This window comes from Schistocerca nitens, chromosome 4 (assembly GCF_023898315.1).
Source record: "Schistocerca nitens isolate TAMUIC-IGC-003100 chromosome 4, iqSchNite1.1, whole genome shotgun sequence".
Classification (NCBI taxonomy): Eukaryota; Metazoa; Arthropoda; class Insecta; order Orthoptera; family Acrididae; genus Schistocerca; species Schistocerca nitens.
Genome location: NC_064617.1, coordinates 619,031,920 through 619,044,058, shown reverse-complemented (window position 1 = coordinate 619,044,058; position 12,139 = coordinate 619,031,920). Strand labels below are relative to the sequence as shown.

Genomic DNA, 12,139 nt, shown 5'->3' with positions numbered 1-12,139 from the left:
ATGTCTGCAGCCTGTTTTACAACAGACCCATGTTAAAATGTGTTGATATTCCGACAGAACTGATGTACATATCTAATGTCAACCATATGGAATTGAATGATTTGATACTGGCCACTCAGTTACGCTTAGCACAAAAGTATTTCCAGTTTCAAGGGCCTTTCTATGGACAGTTAGATTGCTTAGCTGTAGGGTACCCTCTGTTTTGTGAATAAAGAAGTTTTGTTCACAACTCAGATATGTAGATGATGTGATGTGCATATGGACATTCACTACAAGACAACTCAACAAATTCTTGCATAATTTAAATAGTCATCATAAAAATACTCTGTTTACAAATTAAATTTTTAACAAACCCATATATTACCCAGATCTCACTGCTGATACCAGTACATAGACACATTGTTTCAGAAAATATAGAAACAGTACATATACAGAAACAGTAGCACCTGCTTGGTCACAGTACCCAGCAACAGATAACCATGCAATTTCCCACCGAATGGTACACCATCTTATATCTGTATCCATGTTCAAATAAGATTTCAAAGCAGAATTCCACAGAATAAAATTTATTGCCCCAACCAATAGTCACAGTCTTGACCTGACTAACCACACCTCCCATAGGAAACCAAAATTGAAAATTATACCCCTCCTCTATTCTCACTTGCTGATCCTTCCACTGTCTGCAGGAAATGGTGTACGACACTACACTTAGGACAGGTATCACAGAGTGTAACAAAAACACTGACATCCAGCAATTACAGGATGTCCTAATATATGAAGACACGACAACCCAGTGTATATTCAATACCAAAGATAACTGTGTTGTGATTCCACATTTTTTAGCATGTACTGAGTGAGGTCCACAAGTACTATCCACCGTCCCATGTACTTCACTTAGCAAATAAAGACCAAAAACTCATCCTGTTGGAACTCTGGGAAGACAGTAAATATCTAGCCCATAGTGCTGATTAGACCTTAAATGACCAAACACATCTGAATACTTCCCCACTTCTAAACCTTACATTATCCTTTGGGTTTCCCACTCTGTCTGTTCCTTCCTATTCCTCCATTTTTGTGTATTTATTCCTTTCGTGTTATTTTATTGTGATTGCCTTTGTACTCCATATATTATGTTGAATAATGTTTGTTGTTTCTTTTCCCATCGAAGATTTATGGGACATAATCTAAGGAGCGTCCATACCCAAAATCCAGCACCAGTAACTCTTACGCAGTTATGGACGGCTACATAGGCAGCATGCCTCAACATTTCTGTAGGGGATTTTAAACGACTTCTTGAGTCCATGCCACATCGAGATACTGCAGTTCACCGGTCTAAATGATGTCCAACACGATATTAGGAGGTATCCCACGAATTTTGTTACCTCTGTGTATTTATCGTGTGTGTTCCTGCAGATATAGATCGAGTCTCATTTTTATTGTGCTGTAACAACAACTTCTTTTTCAGTGAATTTGCCTGTTATACATGTGAAAGTTATTGCATGATAAGGTTTTTACCGGTATATCCACTTTTTGTTCAACGTGCGTCTCATACGAGCATAGTTAACTAAAAAAATTTAATATAAAAATATTTATATTTTATGTTCTTTCCATGCTTTAGTTGCTGACCTTTTTACCATCTGTAATAGTTTTTATCTTGGCATTCTTGATTCGTTCAAACATATTAAGCTTGAAGATAGCTGGGTGAAATTTTTTTTATTTAAGGTGGATATCTGTCTTTTGTGGAGTCTGTAGATATGAGGATAATTGCACTCACAAGTGAAACTAGTCTACTAGATAAATTTTAGTCTTTCTATGTGTACGCCATCTGGGTAATAAAAATACTTTTCAAGAAAAATTACATTTTAACAATTTACGTGAGATCACCTTCTGCTTCCCTGAAAATATCAGGCATTACTGAGGATTAAATAAGTAAAAGCATAAGGTATAGTAGAAATCCATGGATGGGAGAGGAGGTATTGAATTTAACTGATGAAAGGAGAAAATATAAAAATGCACCAAGTGAAGCAGGTGGAAGGGAATACAAACATGTAATAGTGAGACTGACAGGAGGTGTGAAATGGCTAAACAGAAGTGGCTAGGGGTACCCAAATCTTGGGCAAAGACTAGTACCACTTACAGAAAAACTGGAGAGAAACAGCTGCATGAATATCATCAGTTCACATTGCAAATCAGTACTAAGCAAAGAAGGGAAAGCTGAACGGCGGAAGAAATATACAGAAGGTTGTTCAAGGGATATGAATATTTAAGAAAGGGAAGATAAAGTAAGTAAAAACCAGTTGTACACACGATACTGCGAGAAGATATTTGACCGGCCTCTGAATGACATAATGGCATTTGAATGACAGAATCTGAATGACATACAGAACCTTTAAACGGAAGACTACTCATAAATCGTTCGCTTTGGGAATGCTAAAATAAACCTACACTTGCGACATATTACTTGCTCTGAGAAGACCAGTCTTGTATGATGTTTATACGTCCAAACATTGTGCAGAGTTGCGAGAGTGAAAGTAGGGGAAACTTACATGTTATAATGCAAGTATTACTGTGATAAGAGAGGTGTAGACTTTAGAGACTTATAAAGATAGATGTTGGTTTAGAGGATAATTTCAGTCATGAACGCTGATTGCAATATTAGTATACAGGCAAAAATGAATAGCATACTTCACATGACCTGCAGACATATTTCAATATATCTGACCTGTTCCGTCTATGACAATGAAAAGGGACCCTATATAGGTTTAACAGCATTAAACGTATGACTTTATTATGAGTAATGAACCAAATGTGTACATTACATAATTCTAAGAGCATGAAAAATTCCTAAGTAATACACAGTTTATATATATATATATATATATATATATATATATATATATATATATATATATATACACTTTTCACTGATTCACAAGCAGCACAAGACGGATAGTCACACACGTGCAATTTTAAAATGAAATGAAGTCCACCATGACATTCTTAGTTATTAGTCAATCGTCTACAATATTCACCGCAGATGGTTCTGTATGAAAGACACTTAACAATAGAGACATGATCATTCACAAGACGTGATCCAACTGAATTGCAAGAGTCTGATATAATGGAGCTCCTAGGTGCAGCAGTTGTTGGTGCAGCTCAAGTTGTACCACCTGTAGTGGCAGTCCTTGTTGATCAAGCTGTAGATGAGCTAGAAGCTGCTGTTGCTCCTGATTTACTTGCACACCCAGCGCGGTATGGCCAGTCACACACTTCCAGAGTAGGGTTGAAGTGAAGTCCAGCAGGACAGTCGAATGTGACAGGTTTCCCATGGTCACATTTGCAGAACTTGGTGCAGTCGGATGCATGGGGAAGATGCTTAGCAATAGAGTTCTCATCTTCATTTTGTGGGCAGGAGCCAACTGCTGGGCAGTCACCTGAGGGAGCTACTGTTGGTTCGGCAGTTGAACTTGGTGCAGCTGTTGGAGCAGCTGTAGTGGCAGCACCTGTGGGAGCAGCTGTAGTGGCAGCACTTGTAGCAGCAGCTGTGGAGCTGGGAGCTGAGGTTGATGCTGATCCACCTGCACAACCTGCATTTTCTGGCCAGTCACACACCTCCAGAGTAGGGTTGAAGTGAAGTCCAGCAGGGCAGTCGAATGTCACGGGTTTACCATGGTCACATTTGCAGAACTGACTGCAGTTTGAGGCATGGGGAAGGTGCTTAGCAATAGAATTCTCATCTTCATTTTGTGGACATGTGCCGACAGCTGGGCAGTCTCCTGATGGAGCAGGTTTAGCTGTGGAGCTTGGTGCTGATGTTGGAGCAGCTGTAGTGGCAGCACTTGTAGGTGCTGCAGTGGAGCTGGGAGCCGAAGTTGATGCTGATCCACCTGCACAACCTGCATTTTCTGGCCAGTCACATACCTCCAGAGTAGGGTTGAAGTGAAGTCCAGCAGGGCAGTCGAATGTCACGGGTTTACCATGGTCACATTTGCAGAACTGACTGCAGTTTGAGGCATGGGGAAGGTGCTTAGCAATAGAATCCTCATCTTCATTTTGTGGACATGTGCCGACAGCTGGGCAGTCTCCTGATGGAGCAGGTTTAGCTGTGGAGCTTGGTGCTGATGTTGGAGCAACTGTAGTGGAAGCACTTGTAGGAGCAACTGTGGAGCTTGGTGCTGATGTTGGAGCAGCTGTAGTGGCAGCACTTGTAGGAGCAGCTGTGGAGCTAGGAGCTGAAGTTGATGCTGAACCACCTGCGCAGCCTGCATTTTCTGGCCAGTCACATACCTCCAGAGTAGGGTTGAAGTGAAGTCCAGCAGGGCAGTCGAATGTCACGGGTTTACCATGGTCACATTTGCAGAACTGACTGCAGTTTGAGGCATGGGGAAGGTGCTTAGCAATAGAATTCTCATCTTCATTTTGTGGACATGTGCCGACAGCTGGGCAGTCTCCTGATGGAGCAGGTTTAGCTGTGGAGCTTGGTGCTGATGTTGGAGCAACTGTAGTGGAAGCACTTGTAGGAGCAACTGTGGAGCTTGGGGCTGATGTTGGAGCAGCTGTAGTGGCAGCACTTGTAGGAGCAGCTGTGGAGCTAGGAGCTGAAGTTGATGCTGAACCACCTGCGCAGCCTGCATTTTCTGGCCAGTCACATACCTCCAGAGTAGGGTTGAAGTGAAGTCCAGCAGGGCAGTCAAATGCCACGGGTTTACCATGGTCACATTTGCAGAATTGACTGCAGTTTGAGGCATGGGGAAGGTGCTTAGCAATAGAATTCTCATCTTCATTTTGTGGACATGTGCCGACAGCTGGGCAGTCTCCTGATGGAGCAGGTTTAGCTGTGGTGCTTGGTGCTGATGTTGGAGCAGCTGTAGTGGCAGCACTTGTAGGAGCAGCTGTGGAGCTAGGAGCTGACGTTGATGCTGATCCACCTGCACAACCTGCATTTTCTGGCCAGTCACATACCTCCAGAATAGGGTTGAAGTGAAGTCCAGCAGGGCAGTCGAATGTCACGGGTTTACCATGGTCACATTTGCAGAACTGACTGCAGTTTGAGGCATGGGGAAGGTGCTTAGCAATAGAATTCTCATCTTCATTTTGTGGACATGTGCCGACAGCTGGGCAGTCTCCTGATGGAGCAGGTTTAGCTGTGGTGCTTGGTGCTGATGTTGGAGCAGCTGTAGTGGCAGCACTTGTAGGAGCAGCTGTGGAGCTAGGAGCTGACGTTGATGCTGATCCACCTGCACAACCTGCATTTTCTGGCCAGTCACATACCTCCAGAATAGGGTTGAAGTGAAGTCCAGCAGGGCAGTCGAATGTCACGGGTTTACCATGGTCACATTTGCAGAACTGACTGCAGTTTGAGGCATGGGGAAGGTGCTTAGCAATAGAATTCTCATCTTCATTTTGTGGACATGTGCCGACAGCTGGGCAGTCTCCTGATGGAGCAGGTTTAGCTGTCGAGCTTGGAGCTGATGTTGGAGCAGCTGTAGTGGCAGCACTTGTAGGAGCAGCTGTGGAGCTGGGAGCTGAGGTAGATGCTGATCCACCTTTGCAACCTGCATTATCTGGCCAGTCACAGACTTCCAGTGTAGGGTTGAAGTGCAACCCGTCAGGACATACAAACAGTACAGGTGCTGCGTGATCACATTTGTAGAAAAGTGAACAGTTGTGGCTGTCTGGTAGATGGTCTGTGTGATCCACTGGATCTACTGGCGGACAGTCGCCTACAGGTGATGCGTGGACGGCAGCAGTAGCAATTACGACCAACACGGTCGTTAACACACTTGCTGAAATAGAAGAAATGTCTACGTTAATTATCTTTCGCTGAGAGACATTCTGTTTGTTCAAATTTACTCGTTAGTGACAGCATACTTTATACACAACAGTATATTTTCTATACTATGACTCAAAAGGAATTATGGAATTGTCGTGGTCATTATGCGATGAACAAGTATGTTTTGCCCTCTGCTGTTATACTGGCTGCCACTTCATTCTCTGTCGAAGTGGCGTAGAAGTATGTTTTCTTTTCTTTCATTTTTTTTGCTGAGTAAAAAAAATAGATGGAAATGAAGTAAAACGAACCAAAATGAATAATTTCCCAATGCGCATATTGCACCCTGTACCCAACAGCCTTCCTGGTTTATAAACAGTTATTGGTAATTATTTCTCCATATATTTCTAGAACGAATAATACAAGTTATGTATGGCTTCTATGAAGCCATAACAGATCGTTTTACTTTAAACAAAAATTCAAGTGACCATGGCTCCACAGTACGCTGGAAAAGTACTGGAGCTATACTTTTTAATTCAGGAGTCCCGACAAGGCTTTTCATGATACACGTATTTTGTTCAACAGAACAGAGGAAAGCTGGTGGAGAATGATGTGCAGTTGACGAAAGTTTAATGGGAGACATTTACCTTATTGTAATGAAACAACATAATAAAGGATTCTGATGCCTATATACACTGAACAGATAGGGCAGCAAGAAACCAAACATTAATGTCATATATGCAGCATTCCATTATGTGCTGTTGTCTCTTTAAAGTCTTGTGACACGAATTAAACTTGTCAGCTATGGAAAAAAGCTGGATTATTTTCTTGAAAATTTTAAAAGGTAACGTAAGATCATTATTTCTTATAACAAAAAGTTCCTCAACTGCACCCAACAGCAGTGGCTAAGGCTTTCCTAGACGGCACAGGAGCAGAGAACTGACAGTTTTTAATAGTACACAGCACAGTTAGGATGTCTAAACCTGTACCCAACCAATTCCATCGACGTTTCCTAAAGTGTTTCTAATGTGGCATTATCCCTGGGGCACGATTAACGTACGATGGGCCAACCGAGCACCAACCCCCATCTGTTTCCGCCTTCCCAGTGAAGCCATGACAAGTAAACACTTTCATAGCTGGACTCTAAGAATGGATTTATTTGGTCTGTCAGGAATAAGTTTATTTCGATGCCAAACTAAACCGTCAGCTTGTATTCGAAGATACCAAACTCAATTACTCTTCCCATTACCAAAATATTAACTCTAACGCTATGTTAATGCCATTACACCCGTACATTTCTCTGGCAGAAAAATAATGTCCTTCCGTTAGTGTTTCACTGTGAGCCCGAGATGAATTCTGTGAAAATGTTTGAAAACGTGCTTGTTGATGCAAATGCGAATTGCTGAGTTAGTATTCATCAAGTTTAAATTCTGGCCGTTGCACACAGTTCAGTAATTTTTGATAACTATAGAAAAATCCAGTTATGTAACATTAAATAGCATGATCTAACATCGAATTCTGATCAGACTGTTGCAAAATTTACTTTCTCAGGTGGTCTGTCTTCCGAAGACAAAAGTGTTTTATGGGTTATTTCCTGAAACCACAACCTGACGGTACAGAACGCTGCAGGAAACGTTTATATGCCTGTCTGATAGTCATAGCAACTCTTGGTTGGAATATCAGCAATATACGGAAAAGGATGGGTAGCTTCCCACCTTAAGATGAAACGATAAGTTGAAGACAGGCACAACGAAAAGACTATTACATGTTTAGCATTCTGGCAATGCCCTCTTCCGAAAAGAAAATACCCACATACATACACACACACAAACACACACACACACACAAACACGAATTCATTCACACAAGCTAGCACGCCTCACTCACACATGACCGCCACATCCAGCTGCTCGAGCTGGAATTCCGGCATGCTAGTCCGAGCTGATGGATGTGGCTCTTATGTGTGCTTGAGGTGTGCTATTTTGTGTGAATGAGTGTGTGTGGGTGTGTTTCCCTTTATAGAGAAAGCTTTGGCTGAAAGCTAAAAATGTAACAGCGTGTCTGCTCTGCTACCCAACGTGTCGTATTTATGGCGAGAAGCAATCTATCCTTGCCTGATAGATGTAGGTAATGTAAAGTACAAATAATCTTATTTTTCCTCCTTACATTCGTAGCTGAAAAGTCGAGATCGTTCCAAGACCTCTTTCACATTAGACGGCTCGTTTTAAAGTGATCTGTGTCCAGAGTGTATTGCACGTGAGGAAGGCCTGGAAAACCGCTGTCTCCTCTGTGGTCACTCACTTTCGTACAGCAATAGCTTCTAGATCAGTTTGAAGATACTGTAAATGTATGGAGTGAGCTACATCCCAAGGTATAAAAGTTCGGTCGCTCATTGTAACTTCAAGTAAACTTTAAATGCGTTACGAATAATGGTATGATAATGCTGTCCCTGTCGTGTTAAATGTTTAGCCTTATATGATGGCATTTAGCTTTTAAAACTTTCAGTGAAGATTATTAAAACTCCCATTGCTTGTACTGCCCACCAACGGCAGTAAGATCACTACAACAAAGACGTTACTCGCTGTCGGAAAGCTAGAATTAGGCTCGGATTTACACGAGATCTCTACAGTCGGCGCTGTTGAAGAAGGTTTAATATCAGAAACGTTTGTCACACACGTTTTCCTGAAAAGATAGCGGGACAAAACCAGATCAAACGCTTCATATTATAAGACAAAAGCACGGGATCCTTCAAAAAGTTATAACTGGAGTATTCGTACGGCTACATAATATCACAAATACTTTCAAAATTATGAATTCCATAGAGTGTAACACGTGTTTGAAACTAATGCAGGTCAGCCCGTCCTCATGATGCAAACTATGAAAACTATTCAGTATGTACGTTTCATGTTTGTAAACAGAAATATAAATCCTCGTCGATAACATAAATACAAGACAGAACAAGAAAAAAAAAACTAATATGAACAGCGCAGCAAATAGGAAACCTAGCACAATGTACAATCCTCTACTTTCTACTTATTGGTTTAAATAATACAGCGACCCTAAGTACCAATTTACCCAGATAGTTGGCAAGATAGAAAATATATTGCCTGAGAAACGGATACCAAATTTCTAAGAATTTTCCCAGAGTTCTAGGGCTTTGGAACAATTTGATAGTCAACAGTCATAATTACAGACTTTTGGATTACATCATTAAATGTTTTACATGTATCATTAAAAGGAATGACTGTGTCACTGGTGATTCTACCAAAAAACCAGAAAATTTTTCAAATCATGCTGTCTATGCTTAGTGTTTGCTGTTTAGTTGCTAAGGCTGACCCACGATGGAGCAATCAATGACGACAAATAATCAGTCCTAAGTAAACAATCCTCATTTAGAGAAAATATAATTCAGATTCACACGTTTGTTACGAAAACCAAACTGGAGACTATCTACATCATTTTCTAGCTACAACAATCTAATTCAACTTAAATAGTTTCTGATGTACAGAACGCTCCACTGGACCTTTCGTAGAATGAATGTGGTGTTTTTTCAAATGCTATAGTATCTTTAAACAGAATTCACAATCAACCTTTGTTGAAATAAAGTAACTGTGTGAAAGAAACTGTATTACATAAAGCAATATAACAGTCACGGTTAATTAGCTCACCTGTTCCAGTCGTTAAATGTTAGTTCACACCCCTCACGTCGACAACATACTATTTATGCACGGATTAGGAAAAACAACAGTTAGATGTAATGAGATGAATGAATTCACTGCTGCTATGAGTATATTAAAAACTAAGTGGTGCTTGCAAAAGGCATGCCAAGCCCAGAGTTAAACAGTAACTTGAACAGAAATAAAAAAAATTTGACTTCTACAATGATCAGCAAAACTTAGATATGTTTCATTGATAATAATTAACCATTTGCAGGCTTAGAGAAAGGTTTTGACCCAGTTGACTCGAGTATTCTCTTTGAAATTCTGAAGGAAGCGAAACTCTATTTAATAATTGTACAGAAACCAAAATGCAGTTACAAGGGCAGAGGAGCATGTAAGGGGGACTTGGAAGAGCAGTTGAACAGAATGGACAGTGTCTTGACAGGAGGCTATAAAATTAATTTTAACAAAAGCAAGACATGGACAATCGAATGAAGTCGAAATCAATCGAGTGGTGCTGATGGAATTAGATTGGGAAACGAGACACTTGAAGTTTACGACGAATTTTGTTAATAAGGCAGCAAAATAAATGTTGATGGCTATAGAAGAGAGTATATAAAAAGTATACTGATAATGGCAAAAGAGCGTTTATAAAGAAAAGTATATAGATTTAAGTGTTAGGAAGCCTCTTCTGGACGTATTTGTACGGAGTGTAGCTTTGTGACGATAAACAGCTATAAGCTTTCTATATACAAGAAGAGAATACAAGCTTACGTAATGTACTACAGAAGACTGCCGAAGGTTAAATAGATAGATCTCGTAACCAGTTACGAGGTACTGAATAGAACTGCGGAGAAAAGAAATTTGTGGCTCAGCTAGACTAAAAAAAGGGACCTGTTGTTAGGGCACATTCTGAGACATCAAGGGGTATCCAGTTTAGCGGTGGGGTGGAGGGGGGGAGGAGTAAAAATCGTAGGATGAGACAAAGAAATGAATATAACAAGCAGATTCAGAAGGAAGTAGGCTGCAGCAGTCATTCAGGGATGAATAGGCTTGCACAAGATAGAATAGCACGGAGAACTGCAACAAACTAGTCTTCAGAGTGAAGACCATAATAGCAACAACAATAATTTCGGCTCTTGAAATGTTCCACATTCTTAAAAGATTTCGTAACTTTATCTTACGATTCAGGGAAAAGAAATGCAGCAATTGAGGTGAGAGCATTGGGATAGTCGTTTATTTTCTGAGTCATTAGAAGTAAAGTCTTTTATTGCTGTTACCGTTGCTTTAAGCACAATGATAAATCCATTATTGTGTACATTACGTCCAATAGCACTTTTCAGGTACAATTATGCAGAGAAGTCCACAGGATGAGTCATCGCAATGCTATGAGCAAATGTGGGTTGGATAACTCTTTAGAAAAACTCAGCAGCATACGAAACTATAATACCTGTTAAACTACGCATTTAAGAAGAAACACCTTTGAATATAATGAAGTGTTTGTAAAACTTAACATTATTGCGAAGCTCCTATAGAACTGGATGAGCAGAGAATTTTATAACAAATTAACAATCGAGTCAGTAGCAGAATTACAGAAGGAAATTACTCAAGTTCTGTGTAGTAAAGTATTATGCAACTAATACGGAACTACAAGTCAAAACTCGATGGCGGGAATAGCGATTTTTGTTTAACAACCAAAACTGCAATGCTTAACGTTTACGAACAGTGAAATTCTGTCCCAAAATAGTGCCTTATATGACCCATCTAGGCAAAATCATAGTATCATAAACGAAGAAAATTAATGCTTTCCATGCTACAGGAAGCACTTCTGTCAAATACGAGAGTAGTCGAATAAGAAACTAAACCGAGTGGTCTCAATCACAGAACATCCACTAAGCACTCAGTAAGTCTTAGCTGCTAATAAATTTGTGACTTTAAGTAACGAAACCATAAGTTCTATCTAACAGTGTCCTAATTTGTTAATTCATCTCTTAATTAACTGAATGTTGCTTTAATTACAGTTATTAATTAACAGATCTGAAAACAGGTCACAAGTGGTAAACTTTCTGCAGAGACGAAGTACACAAGAAACATGAAAACGTTGCACCTTATTCCCAGTGACAATCCCCTTGGGAATCCTCAATATACAGACACAGAAACGTATGTGGTATAGAGTCGATCCCTAGTGCATGTCTAACACATCTGTATAGGGAACCCTTTGAAAGAGAACAGCGGCAATCACAAACGCAGACGGTAAAATAAGCTATTGCTGTAACTCACCTCGTAGATTCATGTCGGAAACGCGTCTGAGATTTCGACGGTTCTAAGCGAATGCGGCTACTATGGATAGCCAGTGGCGGCTAGAGCTTATATATCACAGCACGTATGGAATTATCACAGTGAAACGAGTTATCTTGATCTTATCTCGCAAAGTGCAACAGGTGGTATGCCACGAACGGGAAATGCCAAATTTCGGAAGGTTACAGTGCGAAAGCACTACGCCCATTCTTTGACACGCTCTTTAGATTGTACATCACGTCATCTCATTACGTACGGAGATACGGGGATATATTTGGCGGGGAAATGCACTATGCGCTTAGTTACAGCAGTTGACCCCACCACAAGCACGTACTGATTACGTATGACGGAAATAAAGATTGCTGTTCTTAACACATGCCAGATATTTCTGTTATTATGTAGTATTTCAACA

General features: G+C 40.5%; 1 protein-coding gene across 3 annotated transcripts; it reads right to left on the bottom strand.

The window, feature by feature from the left end:
• Nucleotides 1-336: 336 nt before the first annotated feature.
• Nucleotides 337-11,785, bottom strand: LOC126251322 (probable chitinase 10). 3 transcript variants are annotated; one of them, XM_049951653.1, is made up of 3 exons: nt 11,710-11,785; nt 4,098-5,786; nt 337-3,788 (listed from the first exon to the last, which is right to left on the bottom strand). In XM_049951653.1, exons 1-3 carry the CDS (start codon nt 11,720-11,722, stop codon nt 3,193-3,195), a joined length of 2,298 nt encoding a protein of 765 aa, XP_049807610.1. In that variant the 5' UTR covers nt 11,723-11,785; the 3' UTR covers nt 337-3,192. The 3 variants fall into 3 exon arrangements, with proteins under 3 accessions (XP_049807610.1, XP_049807611.1, XP_049807609.1); XM_049951654.1 differs by having other exon boundaries at nt 337-3,845; nt 4,155-5,786; XM_049951652.1 differs by having other exon boundaries at nt 337-5,786.
• Between the last annotated feature and the right edge of the window lie 354 nt (nt 11,786-12,139).